Source organism: Lygodium microphyllum, chromosome 5 (genome assembly GCF_053477565.2).
Source record: "Lygodium microphyllum isolate KBCC chromosome 5, Lygodium_microphyllum_v1.1.10, whole genome shotgun sequence".
NCBI classification, from domain to species: domain Eukaryota; kingdom Viridiplantae; phylum Streptophyta; class Polypodiopsida; order Schizaeales; family Lygodiaceae; genus Lygodium; species Lygodium microphyllum.
In genome coordinates, this window is record NC_141139.1 from 54,172,336 (window position 1) to 54,197,055 (window position 24,720).

General features: G+C 41.8%; 1 protein-coding gene across 3 annotated transcripts in view; it reads right to left on the minus strand.

The window, feature by feature from the left end:
* Positions 1-348: 348 nt before the first annotated feature.
* LOC148035834 (ribosomal protein L11 methyltransferase-like protein) overlaps positions 349-24,720 on the minus strand; it is a 66,296-nt gene continuing 41,924 nt past the window's right edge. For 2 of the 3 annotated variants that reach the window (XM_087677847.1, XM_087677849.1), the window contains exons 3-8: positions 22,976-23,032; positions 5,889-6,029; positions 2,080-2,145; positions 1,374-1,541; positions 1,002-1,274; positions 351-813 (exon numbers count right to left, since the gene is read on the minus strand). In XM_087677847.1, coding sequence (XP_087533973.1) covers positions 712-813; positions 1,002-1,274; positions 1,374-1,541; positions 2,080-2,145; positions 5,889-6,029; positions 22,976-23,032 — 807 coding nt within the window. In that variant the 3' untranslated portion in view covers positions 351-711. Of the gene's footprint in view, positions 814-1,001; positions 1,275-1,373; positions 1,542-2,079; positions 2,146-5,888; positions 6,030-22,975; positions 23,033-24,720 lie in introns of all 3 variants that reach the window. The other variant, XM_087677848.1, reaches the window with a different exon arrangement.

The window sequence follows — 24,720 nt, forward strand, 5'->3', positions numbered from 1 at the left end:
AGAACCCAATGTACATAATATTGAAAGCATGGTTTTTAAGTTCAAACATAAATCAAACTAGTGTATTTTGAAGACTTATTATACCCACTTCTTAAAGGCTTATTATATTTTGGGATACACAATCCTCTCATCTAAGTGCAAAATATCCAAACACTTGGTGAATGATTGTTTCAAAGATGTGGTCCTCTTCCAATTTGAAACATCGAAACCTAAATATTTGACTTTTGGTAGTGTTGGCAAAAATCATTAATAAAGTCTAGATCTTTAAGTTAGGATCATAATCCTTAACACAATGAATATCGAGAGACTTGACACATCACTTTTGAGAGGAAGATAGCTTGCACTTTTAGATGGTGAAAATTAATATTCTCATACTCCATTGATCTTTACCCTTGGGGTGGTTTTACTTTTGCTATAGAATAATTCACTTTGTTAAGACCCCAAAAAGGCAAGGCATATGATGCACTTAAAATGGGAAGAGAACTTCTGACCTAACTAAAAATTGCAAGTCTGCATAAATATTTACTCAATATCAATGCACTCATTGTACAAGCAACATAGATGTACTTCAAAATAATTGGCCAAATTGTCTAATTGAGCAGTTCATGCTTCTTTGTTATGTAAATAAGTTTCCACAGTCAGTAAATTATCCAGCATATCTCTAATTTCTTGGACTCTGCTCATAATTGCATGGAAGTTTCCTCCAGCCACCTATCGTTGTCTTCTTGTTCCATTGACACAAGCCCAACCATCAAGGTTCAGTACTCGAACATTCTCCAAGTACTCGCCATACTTCTCTTGAACTTGCTCCACCTGCAAAGGTTTGAGAACATTAATGTAGTGGCAGCTCATGTATGCTTCATAAAAACATGCACATGGACAGACATTTGCACATGCAATGCATGCATGTATCTACACACATGCACAAAATGTGCACAGGCATACATTCAGTGATGCACATTAAGCAGAAGGACTGTGCATAAAGGGGTATGCACTGTTACCTGGCTTTCCAATATTCCTGAAAGAGCAAGCACCCCACCACGCTTCACATAGCCCAGAAGGCACGGTGAAAGTTCCAGAAGAGGATTTAGAAGAATGTTTGCAACAACTATATCAAAACCTGCATTTTCCAGTCCTGAAAGATTGGTTTTACTACTGTCAGCCAGGAACACCTGAAACACATCTGGTCCAAAGCCATTCAGTGAGGCATTCTGCTTGGCAGAGGAAACTGCAACAGGATCAATATCCACACCGACAGCCCGGCTCGCTCCAAGCTGCATATCAGCTCACAACTGTTGAGTCCTTATAACCAATTTCCCATAAAAATCAGCCATGCATCACGTGTTCCAAGTTGTATCAATTCAAATGCCGACCTTTAAACCAGAGATGGCCAAAATCCCTGATCCTATTCCATAATCCAAGATTGACTCACCACCCTTCACCACAGTAGCTACGCAATGCAGGCATAACCTTGTTGTTGCATGGTCACCGGTACCAAAGGCAAGTCCTGGATCCAAAATAATGTTTGTGGCTGAAGAATCCTGCAACATGGAAATCCCCACTAAGCAGCTTTTTCTTATGGTACTAGTTAGCCAGGCAGCTACATATGTAAATGCTGAAAGCCACTCTACATGGATGTCCCTACCTAAAGCTTGGGGTCTCTTACTTGAAGAGAATATTTAACTTTATGGAGATTCAGAAACTATTCCTCCACTCATGTCATGGACATCTCACATTTACAGATTTCCACAATTTAAATCCAATGAGGAGTGCAGCTTAACCAAAGTCTACGTGACAACAGAATTACTCTATGATCTACTTCAACAACAGAGTTTCAAATCCAATGTAGGCAGAGTATAGCCTTCAGACGCTGTGCACATGTGACTTGCATAAGCAGCATGCACAGAAGATTGTGCAAAATGATGCACTGTTGACCACTGGCTATGTAATGTGGAAAGATTAGACTCACTGGCCCTATAAATACCATAATATATTCAAACCATGCAAACAAATATATTGTCAAGATGTCACCAAAAAAAAAAAAAAAAAAATCCTAGAAACGTGTGTAAGATAACATACAGGTGGAGTACTCCATTTTGGAATAATCCATAAATTTTCTGTGATTTTCAGTGGTTGGAATTGATCCTGCAAGAATGGCAAAGTGTGTCATATTGATAGAATCATAACTGCCAGTAAAATAGAGCAGCCATACTTCAAATTTCAGTAAGACTAAAGCAGCCATAAATTTTCTGTAATTTTCAGTGGTTGGAATTGATCCTGCAAGAATGGCAAAGTGTATCATATTCATAGAATCATAACTCCCAGTAAAATAAAGCAGCCATACTTCAAATTTCAGTAAGACTAAAGCAATCTTGGTTGACGGCATAGAATCCAGAAGCAAACCAAAGTTTGGTCGCCCAATCAGGAGATATTTTGTGTCCATATTTATAAAGTGCAGGCAGCAACAACTAGAAATTGATTTATTCTGCCTGATGTGAAAAGTTGTCTTCCACCATCTGGCACTTTTTGTGTAAATTTCAAAATCTTATTTCCAATCTCAGCAAACCAAGGAGTTGTAGAAGTGCCTCCAATGTTCTGCATATCTTTTGTAAAACCGCTGCTCTTTCTGTTGTCTGACAGAGAAAATCCTTAAATTCAAAGGCTCTCCTTTATCCTATCAGGGTGGGTTATTGTGTGAGTGGGTGAGCTCTAGTGTGCAAGTGAACTAGTGTACAAGTGTATGTAGGCTAGTGTCTAGTGTGCTAGTGAGAGGGGTGGAGTACGAGGGTTAGGGTCTAGTGTGTATGACCTAGTGTGTGAGTGCTAGGTTCGTGTGTGTGTGTGGTAGTGAGTGATTTAGTGCATGCACTACAGTGAGTTGTGTTAGGGTGAGTGGGATTGGAGAGGTGGAGTTTGTGAATCCTAGTGCAGGAGTGTGTGTTAAGGCCTAATGTGTGAGTGCAACTATTAGCTAAGCCTATAGGGGGAAAGATAGAATTACACAGTGAATATACACAACATAGTGCTCCTTATTGATCTGGGTAGCTCGAGGGAATCATTTGGGAAACACTTGATGAAGCTCTGCACAGTGAGAACACGGGTATTTGTATTATGATAAATTAGGTGGTTAAGGCTGTTCCAGAATCTCAGCCAACTGAGGAAGTGGGAATAAGCTCAAGCCCTTCACCCCATGGTGTACAAAAGCCAAGTGTAAACTTTTCCAGGCAAGACTGTTCAAAGAGAAGAGAAAGACACTGCAGAAAATTGCATGTGTGATCACAACTTGAAGAATTGCAGAAGAATACTATGAGCTCCCAGGATTCAAGAACTGCTTAATAAACCCGGGTTTCTTGCAAACCAAGCAGGATTGGATATGATCAAGTCCCCAGCCTGAAAGGTCCAAGCAGTGAGAGTGACTTTTAATCATCTGCCTGCAACTTTTGAGAATGACTCAATTGGATATGGGAAAAGCGCTCATCACACCATGAAAAAGACTCATTGATCCAACTGTATGCAGAAATTGCAGAAATATATAGCATACAGCCTTGAACATACAAATTAAAAAGATGAGACTTCTCTGATCCATCTCAACAAAAGACAAACCATAGATATAGAGTACTGATCTAACATTGCTTGTGGATCTTGATGAAAAAGGAAGACATCAAGTTGGGACTTCGGGAGGAGATAGAAGTGCTTCTAAAGGGAAAAGAAACACTTCTAAGTATTTTATAGTTGACTTAGACTAATAAAATAAGCTCACAGGCTGATACAACTGAAATTATATGGATGGATACAACAAAGAGATCATACGACAGATCTCAAGGATTCAAAGCTAAAAGATTGGACATTCGTGGATAGGATAGGGGCTTTCAAAACGGTGCAGCAATGAAAGCTCTCCTCTTTACATGAAATAACAGTGATCAGAGATTATCACAGCCTCCAGGAGTTCAAGAATGTCACATTGCAAAATGGAATTGCTTCAGGCAATGGCTTCTCTAATCAAAGTTCAGAGTCAAAGGTTCAAAGATCCTCTTCTGATTAGATGACTGCATGCACAGAAATTGCACATCCTACAGCCACAAAGGGTCTCCTCCACCACAAGTGCATCCAAGGACAGCTCTATCACAATCCTGGCTGTAAGTCGTGCTCATGGACTGATACACCAACATCCAGCTGCAACACCATCTGCAAGATCTCCTGCTGCCGGTCATTCTCTCTCAGAATTCCTCCTCCCTCTCTCCTTTTCCCTCCTACAATCTCATCCTCTCCTCCTGTAGGCACAATTCCCTTGAGTTTGGATGGTCATCCAAGATGCATGCTAAGCCTGCTCCTCCAACTGAGGTTCTTCCAACCCTACACTTAATGCCTTGCTTTTACTCCTAACCACCAGCAGACACTAAGTAACATCTATAAACACGTTTTCTCTGTGGGGCGAAGTGTCCATATCAGCAGCCTGCTGGTGGAACTATTATAAACATAGCTGCAGTGAAGACTGATGTTGGCAATTTTAAATCCTCCTTTCTCCTTCAGAGACTCCATTTTGAGCAAGGGCAGCAATGCAGTAAATCTGCCTTATCTTTGTCTTTCCAAAGAAAAGAACCTACTAGAGAATTATTTTCTTGTTAAGGTCCAATTCAGTCTCTAGACCAGCCAATTAGAGGCAAATAGAACAAGGAAGCAGGGAAAAGGAAACTGTTAATGAATTTAAGTTGCGCATGGAGGACCCAAATACTAGTCTGTCCAAGCCTTCAACTCAAATCACTCCATCACCCTACTGTTTTTGTCAGTCATAATGTTCATAGTGACTTGTGCCAGTTGGTTGTGAAGCCATCCATGATAGCAAACAAGTGCAACCTACAGCCAAAACTTTTGAGATATTGAGCTGAGAGGTCTGTTAAAAAAGAGGGAAAGTTGTCAAAAAATCCCTACTGAGCTAGTTGTTTGCCTTTAATCTGAAGACCATCAATGTGACCACCATTCTTTGCCAAGGCTTTGAGCTGAGAGGGCAGCCTTTCCAAGCAGATCTTTCAGTCCTAAATTTTGAGGAAAGAAAAGCATTAATAGAAATATATACAGGCAGAATATCAGTCATTGCAGATCTTTCAGTCCTAAATTTTGAGCTGAGAGGGGAGCCTTTCCAAGCAGATCTTTCAGTCCTAAATTTTGAGGAAAGAAAAGCATTAATAGAAATATATACAGGCAGAATATCAGTCATTGCAGGTTGATCACTCTGATACCCTTGGTCTTGTGTGAGGCTGAAGCAGTTACTCCCAGACCTGATTCCCAACACACATGATTTTTCCAAAATGGCATGCATCCTGATGTTCTTCACCTTCAATAAAGCAGCAAAGAATCAGACAGCTAAGTATCAAGATCAGTAGATGCTTTATAAAAGGCATCCTCACAGCCCAGCATTGATTTTCCCATGTGATCTCACCTACTCTTTCCTCGCTGAGACTATGCTATGGCTCAAACTTTTTTCAATGTAATACCTGTTTTATTTGTGATTGAGACACAATCCTGTTATGAGCTGCAGGTGACGAGAGACCTAAACCATGAAGATCATGCCAACACTGCTCTAGAAACCCATAGACCTTCCCCATTCAAGCAACTCGCATCACAAAAATCCGTGTCACATTCAGCAAGTCACACACTTGAAAACTTTCCTGATTTCTAGGATACAACAAATACCAATTTGAGCTGCATAAGTCAAGTGCAAAAGAATGTGGTGAACTAGAGGACGAATATTTTGATCTGATTGATGATCACAATTTGTGTTGAACCCAAATTAATCGATGGCAACTCTCAAGAAGAATTGAGGCTGTCACTATAGTTGAGCATCTGAAAATAGAGTGGCATACAAAAGGAGAAACATCTTTAGTGTGTACCTTCACTTGTTCTTCCCAATTCTGATGTTCAATTTTCTTTAACTCGTATGGAAGCTCCTCCTGAAGCTCCAATGTGTTGAAAGAAAATGCTAAACTTTCCTCCACATTTTGAGTAGGTGGAAACAAGGCTGTTATCTTGCACTGCATATAACCAACTACCATTGACTGACCCAACAAATATTAAAGAACAACATATGAAATAAACATTTAAAATTTTATAAACAAGTGCAATAATCAGTAAATAGCACATAACTGAATATCTACCACATGTACAACAGCTTGCAGACTCTTGCCTTCTAAAAGGAGATGTTGAAGTACATGAAATCTGAGTAGACAGCATGTTCAATGGCAAGTGCTTGAGCTGATTTCTAGATAACACGAGCAAATATCTGTGTTTGTAGGTGTGTGGAAGCTCAATCCACAACTAAGAGGTATTGCTAACCGCCATGAAAGCACCAAAATCAGCTAGAGACAGCAGCCAATGTGGAGGTTCTATTGAGGTTCACACACCTTAAAATATGGGACTACAAGTGGCCTATGGCATTGAAAGAGCAATAAGAGCCCCCTAAAAGATGCTTTTGTTGCAAAATTAGAAGATGCTAGAAGACTACCAGATTGCAAGGTTGTCCCAGTATGTCTGTTTAAACAAATCCCATACCCCATTTCGGTCCTTTTCAGGCAACCAAAAGACCACTGATGCCTTTTCACTTGGCCTAAGCATGCCATATCTGTAAGACAACATGTAAAGGTCACATGACCAAACAAGTAGAAATTCATTGTGGGTGCATGGGAGGCAAACCTCAAGAACACCCAGTTGACTAGTAGTTCATCACTCTAACATGTTATATATAACTGCAGAAGAGCTGTGAGCTTCCTATTAACTGCTGCTTCATGCTCTTCTCACCAGCTCCCTTGCCCATAATCTGCTTCCTCTTCTCCTGATCAGCTGCTCATAATCTTCCATTCCCACCCTTATGTAACTGGCTAACCTGTTCAACTCAACCTGCTGATATTCTCCTTTGTTCCTCACAAGTTATCTTCTCTTCTTGCTTTTATCTTCTACTACATTTAGTCTAACTGCTCTATCATCCATTCCTCCTATCATCTCTTGTACTACTGAGCAGAATAGAATTGATCTCATCCAGAACACTTCACTGGCCATTATATAGTGAACCTAGCTCGTCTTCTTTTTAATCATGTATACAATCTGTGGAAGAAGGTACACACACAGCAGTGAAGAGCTCCTGCCCATCACCACTGACCTGCCACTGCCCCCCCCCCCCCCCCCCCGCCTCTTGTGCCAGTCACCGTTGACCTGCCACCGCACCCCCCGCGACCCACCCGTTTCGCCGCCTGTCCCTCCCCGCGGCGCGCTGTGCCTCCCCCCCCCCCGCCAGACCTTGCCATCGAGCTGCCTCCCCCCCGCGCTGTCTCCCCCCACCCTGCGGCTTCTGTCTGCCGCTCCAGGCCCACCACCCTCTTCGCCCCCCCCCCCCCCCCCAATCTGACGCCCCAGTCCCCCCCCCCCCCCGGCTGTCCCCCGTCTCCTTCACCCTGCAGCTCCAGGCCCCTCACCCACACGGCTCCAGTCTGACAACATCATTCATGGCGCCCAGTGCTTCCATCATCGGCAGAAAACAAACCCCCCCCCCCCCCCCCCCAGCAGTTCAATAGTGTGACTGGCACGTTCTCAGTAGGGACGCGCGATGGAAACCTCTGGTCAGACGGCAGCACATTCTGCAAGTGCCCCCGCCCCCTCGCCCCCCCCCCCCCCCCCCAGTCAAACACCTTGCGCGTTGTCCTCTTTGAGGAACAACTCTTAGCAGTCCATACCACAAAGCTAGAGCTAAGAGAAATAGAGATCTTCGATCAGGTCGTAGGACACTCTTCATCCAGGGCCCAACTTAAGGATTGGCTTCACTCCACACTGCGCATTGGCACTGCACAGATTGTGGAGGCGGTTCTCATGGGGCAAGGGATCTTCATGGTACGACTCACCTCGGCAAACGCAACCCGTGAGCTAGTAGCCAGTTCACCCTATGCTTCCACGAAGGGGATCATCTACATGGTTCCCTGGTACACTGGCTTCACAGTGGAGGCATTCGCACTCCATAACAGTTTCCTCAAACATCCAGTCGCCCTACTCTTCCCTGGACTGGCGGTAGAGTATCGCCAGCTAGTGGAGGACTTTGGACGGCTCTTCAGCATTGTCCTTCCCGCCTCCTTCACGGATGCAGCGACAACAGCAAGAGTCTCGAAGGTATGGGTGGCATTGAAAGAGACAAAGAATATACCACAATTTTTGGAGATTTTGTGACTGGGCAGTCAAGGCAGTGCCTGCGTTGCCATGAGTTTGGGCCTCAAGCAGTAGATTGTACGCGCTTCGGAACCAAGCTGGCTTCGCAGACAAGCCCACAGGTGGACAAGGATGGCTTCACACAGGTCCAGAGATGACAAAGAGGGAGACGGCAGGGGGGCCGCAGCAGGAAGCAGGAGGGCGACAGCCACGGTAGCAGGAAGCAGGAGGGCGAGCATCCCTTCCGGCAAAACACCACGCGGTGACCCCCTCCTCGCCCCACCCGGCACGACCACAAGCCTACGCATCCATCCTCCACGGAGGCATCACAAGCCACCTCCCTCGAGGACCCAAATTCCCCACCCCCTCCCTACGGTTGCCCCCCCGACGCTAGTCCACAGTCAACCCCCCCCCCCCCCCCTCTAGAGCTACCAGTCCCCCCCGCCCACAACCGCCGTGTGTCCCCCAACCATCCCACCACCCCTTGAGTCTCCCCCTCCCCACCATCAGCCCCACCGACCAACCCCCCTAATCCCCACCCATTCTCTCTCTCTCTCTCTCTCTCCCCCCCCCTCCCCCACAGGAGGGGAGGAGCCCCATACGCCGACATCCTCCACTCACCGACAATCGAGTCTCCCCTCCCCCCCCCCCACAGCCACCAACTCATCCGTCCATGCTGCTCGTCACACTTTCCCAAGACAGGCGCAACTGCTACCACAGGAGTTTTTTCGCAGTGGGCCATGGTCTTACCTAAGAGTTGCGGAGCGCGGAGAGTTCCCATGTCATACAGACATGTATTTTTTAAACCTCACTTAACATGTGGATTAATTTTTAATCACATGATTAAGTAAATGTTGCACATGTGAGGTGCAACTGGGGTTAAACTAAATTTACGAGCCCAAGACTCCAAGAAATCACGGGATGTTAAAGGCAAAAGTTACTAAAAGTTATGCCGCACAAGTACTTGGTGGTATCGGGTGCCAGTTGTTAGCCTAGGTCATTCATTTGGCCATAAGTGTTAGTTGGTGACATTAGAGAAGTGGCGTTTAATGGTACCTAACGTCAATTTAATGGTCAAAGTTGGCACAGAGACACTCAGAAATGGGAGTTGCCTAGCCAATTTAATTATTGGCCAGTCAGATTATTTTTCAAGGCACCGAAATAATTATTAGATTAATTTTCAGTATTTAAAGATAAAAAAGTAATATTTAATTATGAAAAATGCTGGAAAAACCATTTGAGAAAGTTACCGCTTTTCAAAATTACCCATGCAAGACTAAAAAACGTCTTTAGAGACTCGAGAGAGGCATTTTTATGAATCAGCTTGCAAGAGAGGGGGAGGAGATGCTATTGGTCTGATTTACAGCCATTGGAGGACCTTTTGAGGCAGCCAAGGGCAGGAGAAGACCAATCAACAACAGGTGACAGCATCTAGAGGCTGTTGAGACAGAGCAACAACAGTAAATGACTCATTTTCTTCAGTTCTTGCATCTACAAGCTGTTGTGGCAAGGCAGTAGTTGCATTTGACTGATTTTCAGTCATTCTTCGCGACAAAACTCTGAATTTTCTCTCTCTACAACTTTCTCTCTCATCTCCCAGCCATTTCACAGCCTTGCTCCGAAAATCTCAGCATTTGGACCCTTGGAGATTGAGAAATTGCAAATTTCTCTATTGTAAACCCTAATTTACAATAAAAATTAGGATTTAGCAGCAGCCTTGGGAAGCATGCCAAAAATTGGAAGCTCCAAGACTTGGATTCGACAAGGCTGAAGGTGAATTTCAACTAAATTCAGGTGGAGGACTAGCCAACCATTGAATCTGGGGCATTTCCATCGTCTATGAAGTAGGTGAAGGCCAATTAAGTGCCCGAATCAAGGGGCAAAATAGATTGAAGACTTGCTGGTCACTTTGAACAGCAAGAGGTTTTTGGATTGAGAAGGGGATCAGGAGAATCCCATTGTAAATCAACTTCTTCTTCAATAAAGCTAAAGAAATACCGAAAGGGGCCCCAATTTTAGGGCCAATCGGATGTGCATTCTCCAACATCAATAGGTAAATTTGTATTTTCAGATTTGCATTTATTGTTTGTTGCTGTAATTAAGTTGTAATCAGGGATTTACAACCCATCCACAGAAGGAAGGCTAGTTACATGGTTCCATTGCCGGGATACCACTCAATTCCTTGATTAGGTGGGCCCAAGGCACTTGATTGCAAGCCAAAACTTTGTGCTAGTGCTGATTTTTACTCTCAGCTGAGAAATTACAACAATATGTCTTCATACAGTGAGATGGATTCAAGCAATGATGATACCTCTCAATATGAACGTTCACATGGGAATGAAGAAAATGCAATGCCTGACCTTGGACAAGGCTCAAACCATAGACAACAAGCTGAAAATGTTGTTGTTGGGCAAGATGCACGGCCTTCAGGGCATAAGGAGGTTGATGACCAGCAAAGTGAAGAGGAATTTGATCACCAGTTCAAGATTCGGATGAGGACAACAGCAAATCTCTTTGCTGAATTGGCAAAGGATCCTCAATTTAACCAATTTTTGAATGCTTCAAAGAAGGACAATAAAGGCAAGAATGACCTTCGACAAGGCTCAGACCATGGACAACAAGCTGAAAATGTTCTTGTTGGACAAGATGCACGGCCTTCAAGGCATAAGGAGGCTGATGACCAGCAAAGTGAAGAGGAATTTGATGACCAGTTCAAGAATCGGATGAGGACAGTAGCAAATCTCTTTGCTGGATTGGCAAAGAATCCTCAATTTACCCGATTTTTGAATGCTCCAAAGAAGAACAACAAAGGCAAGAAGAAGAAGACGTCTTCCACACCTTCGGGACAACAAGATGCACCAAAGATAATGCCAAACCCTTCATTTGAAGCTCCCAAAGATGCTAATGAAATAAAACAGTTGGTACCTACGGGGCAAGGAATGCAAGTGCAAGGCCATCATGAAAGTGTCTATCCAATGGATTATGGACAGCCGGGCATGCATACTATGATGGAGCAGCCAAGATATTTTGGTGGAAGCACGATTTTTCATCCTATGGTTGGACAAGGACCGCATACGGGAATGTATGGCACAAATCCTATGGTATGCAGCAACCAATGCATGGTGTGCAAGGTCCAATGTATTCGCGTATGGATGGAAATATGCAAAACCCTATATATGGCAGCATTGGCTTGATGTCTGGGGCACAAAGTAGCATGTTTGGTACTGCATCTGCACCCTCGAATGCTTATGGGGCTCAAGGAATGAATGTTGGTCATGTAAATGCTCCATTTGGCATTGGTTTGGATATAAATTCAGCAAATGCACCCTTTTTGTAACAACCAGTGTATGACAACTTGACGTCCAAAGAGGTAGCAAAAGACTATAATGAGGGTGGAAAGGGAGTGAAGTTTGAGTCCTTGAGCGATGTACAAGATAGGCTGAAAGCTTTGACTTTCATTCAGCAGTTTGATGCAGCCTATTCAGAGGGAAACTTCACGGAATCCTCAAAGATTCGAAAGGCAGCCAATTTCTTGAAATGGAATGCATTACAATGGTGGTCCACTCTTTCGATGCAAGATAGAGTACCGTCAACGTGGGTACAATTCAAGCAAATGTTTGCATCGAATTGGTTGACTAGTACCTTTGAGGTGGACATCATGACAACTTGGAATAAGTTGGATGCTAAGGAATGTAAGAATTTGGAGCAATATAATAAGAAGTTTTGGGATGCATTGTTGCCTATTACATCATTGCCCCATACCCCTTCATGAGCAAGTGGAAAAATATGTTTGTGGATTGCCCAAAGGAATCAAGGATTTTTGCATTAAATCCACCGTGTCTAGCATGTCTTAGCTTATAGAGACTGCTACTACAGCCGATGCTTTGCTGCGTAGGAAGGATTCGAGCTTCCTAGAGAGTGGGGAGAAGCCGAATAAAAAGTTGTTTAAGGCTGAGAAAAGGGGCAGATCTGAAAATCAGCCTGAAAAGAGGCCAAAACAATGAAGAAAGGGCTCGAAAACATTGGCACAACGTAGGGAATTAATGGCTGCAAATAAATGTTTTATTTGTGAACAAGAGGGTCACATTGCAAGGCATTGTCCTAATAGGCAGCAAGCTAGAAAATCAGAAAATCAGGGAGATTCTAAAGGGAAGAAGCCCAAAGCATCGATGGGATTGGTGCCCGATGTTATTAGTGATCAGCCCAATGATGCTACTGAGTTGTGCAAAGCATGGGGCAAATTTAGGGATCAGCATGCATTGATTTTCTTTGCTAATGGTACACGAGCCAACACCATCTTTGTTGACATGACCGCCCATCTAGGCATCAAGGAGGATGAGATGGGACCCATGGGGAAAGTTGGAATGGCATGTAAAGGCCATGCAGAGCCCGTCACACCACTCATTGGAAAACTTCGATTGCATATACAAGGATATGTGGACAACGAAGAGTTTTTCATTGATCCACTTGAGGGTTGTGATATATTGCTTGGTATGCCATAGTGTCACTGTATGCATGCAGTGATTGATTCTCGTGCAAAAAAGATCACTATTCAGCATAAGGGAAAGGTACTCACACTTGATGTAAAGTTGAAAGGTGAATCTGTCCTTGTTGTATCTACAACAACCATTTCCAAAGTAATGAAAAATCATCTTTCAGCGTATTTGATTTTTATTAAGGATAAAGATGATAGTGAGAATGTTGGAAACATGTCTAAGTTAGAGAAGGATCGCATGTCATTTCTGAAAATGTATGCCGATTGCTTCTCTTAGTCACTTTCAAGGTAGCTACCGCCTGAAAGGCTAGAAGATCATGGCATAGATATTATCCCTGGAAGTAGTTCACCTAATAAGCCACCCTACAGAGTCAGAGCAGCCCAACAGGAGGAGATTATGAGTCAGATAAATGAGCTGTTAGAAAAGGGGTTGATTCAGCCCAGCTCATCTCCTTTTTGTTCTCCAGTGCTTTTGGTGCAGAAATAGGATGGTTCATGGAGTATGTGCATTGATTATCGTGCTTTGAATAAGATCACAATAAAGAATCGCTTTTCGATTCCTCGAATCGATGATGTTATGGATAGATTGTAAGGGGCAGCCATATTTAGCCGTATAGATTTGAAAGTTAGATATCATTAGATACGCATTAGACCAGAAGATGTGTCTAAGACAGCTTTTAGGACATCTTTTGGATTGTATGAGTTTCTTGTTATGCCTTTTGGACTTACAAATGCTCCTACCACTTTTAATCGGATGATGGATCGTATCTTCAAGCCACATAGAGGATGATTGTCTATTCAAAGAATGAGGAAGAGCATAGAAAACATGAACTGCATGACCATAAGCTAGTTATCAATGACAAGAAAAGTGAATTCTTTTTGCATGAAATCCACTTTTTGGGGCATATTGTATTGGCTAATAGTATTTGCATGGACCCTGTAAAGGTTGAAGCAATATGATCATGGCCACCTTTGAGGAATATGCATGAGATCCGCAGCTTCTTGGGTTTATATTCTTACTACACGAAGTATGTACGTGGATTTGCTGAAATTGCATCTCCATTGCATATCTTGCAAAAGAAGGATATGCCATTTAGATGGACAGCAGTGGAAATTTCAGCATTTGAAAAGTTGAAGAAAAAGATAACTTCAGATCCTGTGCTTGTGTTGCCTGATCTAAGGAAGTCATTCATAGTTCAATGTGATACATGTGGTAACAAACATTGGGACCGTTCTTATGCAAGATGGCCGAATTGTGGCTTATGAGAGCCGAATTCTCCACGGTGCAGAACAGAATTTGCATCTCTATGAGAAAGGCTCTTCATGCACTCTCCACGTGGAAACATTATTTGTTGGGGGCTGATTTTACAATGCAGACAGACTATTAAACTTTAAGGTACTTTCTAACGTAGACAAAGTTGTCAGAGAAGCATATATGAGATGGGCAAATTTTCTCTCTATTTTTCATTTTCAAATTATACATATTGATGGTAAAAACAATGTTGTGGCTGATGCACTATCACGTAAGCCACAAATTTCAGCTGTCAACATGGTTTATCACATTGAGTTGGATGCCATGAAATAGCAATATGCTGCTAATTCAAACTTTGCTAATGTTTATGATCAGCTTTGCAATGGCCAAAGGCATGGACACTTTGTGTAAGAGATGGATTTCTGATGATGCATGGACGACTATGTGTCACAAAGCAGTTAAGGCCTAGAGTTATCACTGAAAGTCATGTTCCTCAGTATGCATGACACAAAGGTATTGATACCACGGTCAAGGTAGTTGAGCATTTCTTTTATTGGCCAGCTTTGAGGCATGATGTAGAACAGTTTGTTAAGACATGCATCGTATGCCAGAAGGTAAAGCATAATAGGCAAAAGATGATAGGTTTGTTGGAGCCCTTGCCTATTCCAAATAAGCCTTGGCAAAGCATTGCAATTGACTTTATTTTTGAGCTTCCTAAGACACCTACAAGGAATGATGGGATATAGACTATCATTTGCAGGTTTAGCAAACAAGCCTATTTCATTCCGGTGAGGAAGAAAATAAAGACTGATCATATGGCACGATTGTTTTTGCAGCACATCTTTAAGTATCATGGTATGCCAGAGTCAATCATTAGTGATCAAGACCCCGGATGACCAGTTTATTTTGAAAGGGCCTGTTTGAGAATATGGATACCACGTTGAAATTCTCATCATCCTTCCATCCATAGACAGATGGTCAGTCTGAGGAAGCAAATTCCACAGTGTTAGATCTTTTGAGATGCTATGTTTCAAACCACAAGACACAATGGAAGCACTATTTACCCTTGGTTGAGTTTGCTTACAACAACACAGTGCATAGTTCTACGGGCAAACCTCCATTTGAGGTGATTGAGGGTGGTAAGAAGGTACCACCTATTCCGCAAACTAGGGATAAGATATTTGAGACTGATCATTATGTGGAAAACTTGGATATAGCCTATGCAATGATAAAATATGCACTTCAGAGACCGCAAGAAAAGCAAAAGAGAGCAGCTAATCACTACAAACGTGCTTTGCAATTTACAGAGGGTGATTATCTATTGCTGTGTTTTGAAAAGGCAAGGCTAAAAAAGATGAAAGTAAAAGAAAGATTGTATCCGAAGTTGAGTATGAGATACTATGGGTCCTTCTAAGTGTTGAAGAAGATCAGCGATGTGGCATATCGGCTGAAATTACCTCCACATTGGTAGATACACAATGCCTTTCATGTCAGTTTGTTGAGGCCTTTTCATGGTGATGTGCCAGAGGATATGTCTGCTGGAATTCAGCATGAGGTTAAGGAGCTAGATGAGATTTTGGTACCTGAGCAGATTTTGGCACATAAGGAAAGAAAGGTCAAAGGTAAAGTTTCTAGGAGATACTTAGTGAATTTTTAAATTTATTCACCAATGGATGCCAAATGGATGGAAGAGGATGGCTTGGCAGACCATCCTCAATTGTTGCAACTTTACCTAGATGCCTTTCAGTTAGAGCCGACTTTAGTTCGGGCTTCGTCAAGTTCAACAGAGCAAGGGTCCGGAGTATTGCCAGATGCTCGAGGGGGAGATAGCATTTCCCCTCCTCCAGTTATGGACAGCTCTCGTATGCAGTGGATCTCGGATATATTCAGCATGCATCCAAGGTACTGCGCTGACAGTATGTTAGCCATGAGATCGCTACTTAGTGTACTAGTCACTATGAGATGTATGCAGATGAGTATGATTTTCACCCAGGCACTGGAGCTATACTTTTACATCACCTTATGATCAATTTAGCATGAATTTTGCCTCAATTTTGAGATAAAAATTATGATCAATTTCAGCTCAATTTTTTATCAGCTTGAGAACCGTTTATGGTCACCTTCTGGATCAGTTGTGCATCAGTTTTTACACTGATAGATTGTCAGTTTTTGCAATGAGTTTGTGATCAGTTTGGGCTACATTTGTAGCAGTTTGTGATCAGTTCTCAGATCAGTAAGTGATCAATTTATGATCAGATTATGCTCAGTTTTCAATGGTTTACATCTAGTTCCATGAACAACAACGTATGGTATGATGCCATTGATGTTTTTACTACTGCTGCCCTATCTCAACAGCCTATAGATGCCCTGCCTCAGACCAGCAGCCTCTCCTCCCTCTCTCTTGCAGTTTGAATTTATAAAAATGCCTCTCTCCAGCCTCTAAAGACGTTTTTCAGTCTTGCATGGGCATTTTTGACAAGTGGCAACCTTTCCAAATGGTTTTTCCAACATTTTTCATAATTAAATATTAATTTTCAGCCTTTAAATACTGAAAATTAATCCAAGTGTCTTTGCACCATCTTTGACCATCAGATTGGCATTAGGTACCATTAAACGCCAATTCTCTAGTGTCATCAACTAACACATATTGCCTGAGCATAATTCATAAACTGATCACTTGCTAATCTGAGAACTGATTACAAACTGCTACAAATTGACCCCAAATTGATCACAAACTCATTGCAAAAACTAACCAACCACAATCAGTGCAAAAACTGATGCACAACTAATCCAAAAAGTGACCATAAACAATTCTCAAGCTCATCAAAAATTGAGCTAAAATTGATCAAAATTTTCGTCTCAAAATTCAGGCAAAACTCATGCTAAATTGATCATAAGCTGATGCAAAAGTATAGTTCTAGTGCCCCGGTGAAACTCATACTCATCTGCATACATCTCATACTGACTAGTACACTAAGTAGTAATCTCATAGCAAACATACTGTTAGCGCAGTACCTAAAATGCATGTTGAATACATCCAAGATCCACTACATACGAGAACTGTCCATAACTAGAGGAGGTGAAGTGCTACCTCCCCCTTGAGCATCAAGCAATACTCCGGACCCTTGCTCTATTGAACCTGATAGATCCTGAACTAAAGTCGGCTCTAACTGAAAGGCATCTAGATAAAGCTACAACAACTAAGGATGGTTTGCCAAGTCATCCTCTTTCATCCATTTGGCATAAATTTGTGAATAATTCTGAAATTTCACCAAGTATCTCTTGGAAACTTTACCTTTGACCTTTCTTTTCTTATGAGCCAAAATCTACTCAGGAACCAAAATCTCATCTAGCTCCTCAACCTCAGGCTGAATTTCAGCAGACATATCCTCTGGCACATCATCATGAAAAGGCCTCAACACACTGACATGAAAGGTATTGTGTATCCGCCAATGTGGAGGTAATTTCAGCTGATATGCCACATCACTGATCTTCTCCAACACTTAGAAGAGCCCATAGTATCTCATACTCAACTTTGGATACAATCTTACTCTTACTTTCATCTTTTTCAGTCTTCCCTTTCCAAAACGCAGCAATAGATAATCACCCTCTACAAACTGCAAAGCACTTCTGTGGCAATTAACTGCCCTCTTCTGCTTTTCTTGCGATCTCTGAAGTGCGTATTTTATCTTTGCATAGGATACATCTAAGTTTTCCACATAACGATCAGCCTCAAACATCTTATCCTTAGTTTGCAGAATAGGTGGTACCTTCTTGCCACCCTCAACCACCTCAAATGGAGGTTTGCCCGTAGAACTATGCACTGTGCTGTTGTAAGCAAACTCAACCAAGGGCAAATACTGCTTCCATTGTGTCTTGTGGTTTGAAACATAGCACCTCAAAAGATCTAACACTCTGGAATTTGCTTCCTCAGACTGACCATCTGTCTGCGGATGGAAGGATGATGAGAACTTTAGTGTGATACCCATATTCTCAAACAAGCCCTTCCAAAATAAACTGGTCATCCGGGGGTCTTGATCACTAATGATCGACTCTGACATACCATGATACTCAAAGATGTGCTGCAAAAACAATCGTGCCATATGATCAGCCTTTATTTTCTTCCTTATCGAAATGAAATGGGCTTGTTTGCTAAACCTGCAAATGATAGTCCATATCCCATAATTCCCTGTAGGTATCTTGGAAAGCTCAAAAATAAAGTCCATTGCAATGCTCTACCAAGGCCTATCTGGAATAGGTAAGGATTGCAATAAACCCGGCATCTTTTGCCTGTCATGCTTTACCATCTAGCATACGATGAATATCTTAGCAAGCTGTTCTACATCATGCCTCAAAGCTGGCCAATAAAAGAAATGCTCACCATGGCATTAATACCTCTGTGTCCTGTATATGGAGGAACATGACTTTTAAAGATAACTCTAGGCCTTAATTGCTTTGTGACAGCATCATCATTGAACTCATCAAAGGAACAGACAAATCATTATGCAAATATATATTTTATAGAAATCAGCTATGGACGAGAATGATCCCTATTTTCTATCGATTGTTGATTTGGGTCATATGGGCGGGGCAGGATCTCTTCAAGTCCTCCCCTTCCCCCTGATGGAGCAAAGAAAAGTCTTAATATGAAACTATCTTATCAGAAAAGGCTATGCTTTCCCTTGATAAGATAAAAACCAATGATAAACTACCCTCGCTCACTAACAACATCGGGCACCAATCCCGTTGATGTTTTGGGCTTCTTTTCTTTAGAATCTCCTTGATTTTCTGATTTTCTAGCTTGTTGTCTATTAAGACAGTCCCTTGCAATGTGACCCTCTTGTTCACAAATAAAACATTTATTTGCAACAATCAATTCCCTACGTTGTGCCAATGTTTTCAAGCCCTTTCTTTCTTGTTTTAGCCTCTTTTCAAGCTAATTTTCAAATCTGCTCCTTTTCTTAGCCTCAAACAACTTTTTATTCAACTTCTCCCCACTCTCTAGGAAGCTCGAATCCTTCCCACGCAGCAAAGCATCAGCTGTATTAGCAGTCTCTATAAGTTGAGACATGCTAGACACGGTGGATTTAATGCAAAAATCCCTAATTCCTTTGGGCGGCCCACAAATATATTTTTCTACTTGCTCATGAAGGGGTATGGGGCAATAAGAAGTAATAGGCAGCAATGCATCCCAAAACTTCTTATTATATTGCTCCAAATTCTTACATTCCTTAGCATCCAGCTTATTCCAAGCTGTCATGATGTCCACCTCAAAGGTACTTGTCAACCAATTCGATGCACACATTTGCTTGAATTGTACCCACGTTGACAGTGCTCTACCTTACATCCAAAGAGTGAACCACCACTTTAATGCATTCCCTTTCAAGAAAGTGGTTGCCTTTCAAATCTTTGAGAACTCCGTGAAGTTTTCCCCTGAATAGGCTGCATCAAATTGCTGAATGTGCAACCGGTCTATGACTCACATAAAGCGGTAGTTCCTTCAACTAACACCTGGACTTTACATACACACACATAAACAGAGACCTCTCTCCCTCGCTCAACACCACATTGGCCCCGAAGACCAGCGCTCCTCTTTGTATTTCTTTATCAATTAAAAGATAGAAAATTACAAAAATGGTAATGTTCCAAAACACATAACCCGTGAACAGTTGGTTTTCATCTCTTCTTAGTAAATCCCAACTGCATAGGAACAATACAACATGTCCAGATCAACATCCCCTACTGTCCAACATGTGCAGAATTCATTGTTCTTATTGTCCAACACACTGTTCTTACTGTTCAGCATGTGCAGAGTTTACTGTTCTTATTCAACACGAGCAGAGTTCACTGTTCTTACGATTCAACATGTGCAGAGTTCACTGTTCTTATTCAGCATGAGCAAAGTTCACTGTTCTTATGATTCATCATGTGCAGAGAAAACACAGAATTGTACCTTCGATGGAATCAATCCATCATGCAAAGCATTTCTTCTGAGAATAGAGAGAGAGGTGATCAGAGGGAGCAAGCTCTACCTCCGTGCTCAAGTCAGAGACGTAGAAGTACTCTCCATGGCTGGTTTTCTTGCAGCAATCTACCCTCAGCTTCTCCAAACTTCATTCTCCCATCTGCCCCTTATGTCTATTACGTTTTTTTTTAATGCTCTCTCTCTCTCTCTTTTGGAAATTTGTGCCATATGGCATACATGTAACAATTTTCCGTTTAAACCTTCCAGTCTAAAATTCTCCATGATCGGTGCAAAATTTGACCTCGCACAGACCAGAGAATTAATCCTCGTGTAAAAACGAAGACAATGACGCGAACAGATTCTGGGGCCCAAAAATAGTAACCCCCTAAATTTTAGGGATGGTGACCCCTGCATTCCTCGAGTTGTTATGTGTAACTTTTATCATTGCGACCACATCAAAAGTGTAATGTGGCTCAATTACAGTGACTTTTATTCCGTGAGCATTCTCACATGTGCATCTTCTATCTTGGCCAGGCTCATTGTCCTGCACCATCTCCAGTGGCTAAGCACACAGTCCCAAACCACTGGCATTCTATTCTTCAGTGCCCATTCAATATGGAACTGGTCCTAAGGCTCAGACAAACCATTAGTCCAATTTGTCCCAATGGCTGCCTCTTCTGGCCATGCAAAGATCCCACTTATTCCAAGAGAACTCTGGGGATAAAAGGCAACAGCAACAAAAGAAAAGAAAAATAAAATATTTATATAAGTAAATAAAAAAAGCAACTGTAAAAAGTATCACCACCTGCTGACAAAATGAAAGTCAAAGCTTTCAGCCTATCTTGTACACCGCTGAAGGACTCAAACTTCACTCTTTTTCCACCCTCATCATAGTCTTTTGCTACCCCTTTGGATGTCAAGTTGTCATACACTGGCTACTGCAAAAAGGGTGCATTTGCTGAATTTACATCAAAACCAACGCCAAACGGAGCATTTGCATGACCAACATTCATTCCTTGAACCCCATAAGCATTCGAGGGTGCAGATGCAGTACCAAACATGCTACTTTGTGCCCCAGACATCACAAACATGCTACTTTGTGCCCCAGACATCAAGCCAATGCTGCTATACATAGGGCTTTGCATATTTCCAGCCATACCCGAATACATTGGGCCTTGCACTCCATGCATTGGTTGTTGCATACCATAGGGGTTTGTGCCATACATTCTCGTATGTGGTCCTTGTCCAACCATAGCATGAAAAATCATGCTTCCATCAAAATATCCTGGCTGCCCCATCATAGTATGCACGCCTGGCTATCCAAAATCCATTCGATTAGCACTTCCGTGATGGCCTTGCATGTGCATTCCTTGCCCCGTAGGTACCAACTATTTTATTTCATTCGCATCTTTGGGAGCTTCAATAAGGGTTTGGCATTATCTTTGGTGCATCTTGCTATCCCGAAGGTGTAGAAGACGTCTTCTTTTTCTTGCCTTTGCTATCATTCTATGGAGCATTCAAAAATCAGGTAAATTGAGGATCCTTTGCCAATTCAGCAAAGAGATTTGTTGTTGTCCTCATCCGATTCTTGAACTGGTCATCAAATTCCTTTTCACTTTGCTAGTCATCAGCCTCCTTATGCCCTGAAGGCCATGCATCTTGCCCAACAGTAACATTTTCAGCTTGCTATCCATAATCTAAGCCTTGTCCAAGGTCAGCAGGTATTGCATTTTCCTTCATTCCCATGTGAACGTTCTTACTAAGAGACATCATCATTGCTTGAGTCCATCTCATTGTATGAAGACATATTGCTGTAATTTCTCAACTGAGAGTAAAAACCAGCACTAGCACAAAGCTTTGGCTTGCAATCACGTGCCTCGGGCCCACCAAATCAAGGAATTGAGTGGTATCCCGGCAATGGAACCATATAACCAGCCTCCCTTCCATGGATGGGTGGTAAATCCCTAATTACAACTTAATTACAACAGCAAACAATTAGTGCAAATCTGAAAATACAAATTTACCTACTGATCTTGGACAATGCACCCTCGATTGGCCCCAAAATTGGTGCCCCTTTCGGTATTGTTTTAGCTTTATTGAAAATGCTGATTTACAATGGGATTCTCCCAATCCATTTCGGTATTCCAACTCCCCTTGCTATTCAAAATCACCAGCAAGTCTTATGTAACCAGCCTTCCTTCCGTGGATGGGTGGTAAATCCCTAGTTACAACTTAATTACAGCAAAAAACAATTAATGCAAATCTGAAAATACAAATTTACCTACTGATCTTGGACAATGCACACCTGATTGGCCCCAAAATTGGCGCCCCTTTCGGTATTTCTTTAGCTTTATTGAAAAAACCCACTTCATAGACGATGGAAATGCCCCAAACTCAATGGATAGCTAGTTCTCCACCTGAATTTAGCTAAAATTCACCTTCAGCCTTGAAAAATCCAAGTCTTGGAACTTCCAATTTCTAGCATGGGCATTTTTGACAAGTGGCAACCTTCTCAAATGGTTTTTCCAATATTTTTCATAATTAAATATTAATTTTTAGCCTTTAAATACTAAAAATTAATCTAATAATTATTTCGGTGCCCTGAAAAATAATTTGTCTGGCCAATAATTAAATTGGCTAGACAACTTCCATTCCCGAATGTCTCTACGTCATCTTTGACCATCAGATTGGTGTTAGGTACCATTAAACGTCACTTCTCTAATGTCACCAAGTGCCGCTTATGGCCAAATGGATGACCTAGGCCAACAACTAGCACCAGATACCACCAAGTACCTTTGCGGCATAACTTATAATAACTTTTTCCTTTGACATCCCGTGATTTCTTTAGGTCCTGCGCTCATAAATTTACTTTAACCCCAGTTGCACCGCACATGTGCAACATTTACTTAATCATGTGATTCAAAATTAATCCATATTTTAAGTGAGGTTTCAAAAATACATGTTTTCATGACAACAATCCTAACTCAACATTGAGTCCATCCATTAAGCCTACCTTGCATATAACAGTACGTTTAAGGTGTATGGAAATTATGAAGACAAGAGAATGTTTGCTGATTACCTTGGTCCAAAATTGTCGCTTTTCTTTATCCCAAGCGAGTGGTCCAATTTCCGAATCCTACCAGACATACATTAAAGCAAAAGCATAGTTACCACCCAAAGAACTATATACTTCAAACCATGTTAGTCTATGTTTCTTTTGATGATCATCACATATTATAATTTCATGTCAAATAAATTAGACAAGCTTGGGAAGAAAATAAGAACCAATACAAACAAAAATCACACATATCAACCTTGGCTATGCACTTCATAGTTCAAATCATTCCAAAAAAGACTCATTGTCGCTGAATTGACATTCAATATTACCATACTGCCACTTACTAAATTCTGATTTTAGCTAATACTGAAAAGGTTAAGGCCTGCTGTCTTCAAGAATATGGCCATCAGTCTCATCCTGAGTAGACCATTAGGGAGGGTTGACCTCTGTTTATCACTGATCAAGTCATGGTGTATGCCCTATAAGGCCTATAAGCCTCCATCTCTGAATGTGCAGGGGCAACTCTATGAAGGTTTGCCAGTGTCAAAGATCTCCAAACAAAGCTATCTAAGGTAAACAAGGTATTTTCTCTATAATGTGGCCATCCATGTCTCTGGTTAAATGGTTAAAAAGAGGGTCTAGAAGAGGGCCAAATATACTCCTCTCTAGGCTTAATGATAGCCACTAAAATCTGTACTCAAAGGCTCTCCTCATGCCTACAGCCCTACTGTAGTAGGAAATCCTTCTCACACAAGGTTCCTACAGCCCTAACAACTGTGGTATAAAGATAATGAGCTTTTTCCAAGGCTCCTATTTTGGAAGAAATCCCCCAATAATAAGCTCACCAATGCTTTGCTTTGGCAATTGGGTCTAATAATGCTGCAGCTTCCTTTAAACCTCAACTGAATTATGTGTAAGATGCTTGTCTCCTAAATGCACAACACAAAAGAGAGAAGTGAATCCAATGGTGGAATTAATTCTCTTAAACAAGATATTCCAGCTGTAGTATGAAGTGTACAAGCGTAAAGGCTGTGAATTTACACTGCGTCCTCAGCCCATCCCTCTGAGAGACAAAGGCCCCAGTGGACAGCACTCTACTCCTTAAGCATCTATTGTATTGCATACCTCTCATAGTCAATTTTTTCATTGAGTTGATTCTTTCATCCTCATTCCATCTATGAGTTCATTTGTTAGCAACTCCAAGCTCTATCCAACACCAAATCAGAGCAACAAACCCCATGAAACCTTCTGAACAAAATGCGACTAGGCACTATTAGCAATCATAGTCATGATTGAGCCATATTCTAATTCAGTGAGGAAAATTGGGAGCTCTATCGAGGTCCACTCATTTTGGCCACTTATCCAACCATAGAGCCAAATGGGGTTCACCCCTTAGCCTAGGAGGTAGCAAGAAACCAAGTCATGACCACATCCCAAGGGCCGTTGTCAAGTGCTTTCGTGTAAACTGAAACCCCCTAGGAAAACATTAGATGGGCAGGATTTTTTTAGTTTAGTTATTTGCGAAACTATTTGTTTTGTTGTTTTGTAGCTAGATTTTTTGTATTTGTCTAGAGCAGGACTTGTTTGAGTTGTTATTTTGGATTTGTTGAGCTTGAAAACTTGATAGCCTTGGTCGAGATTGGTGATTTTTTGGGCAGATTGGAGTAAGACTTTCATGGTACCTACTAGGCATTCTAAAATAGGTATATTTTCTTGCCAATATCTTTGTACATCATGAGGATTCTTGGATTCACGAGCACTTCATG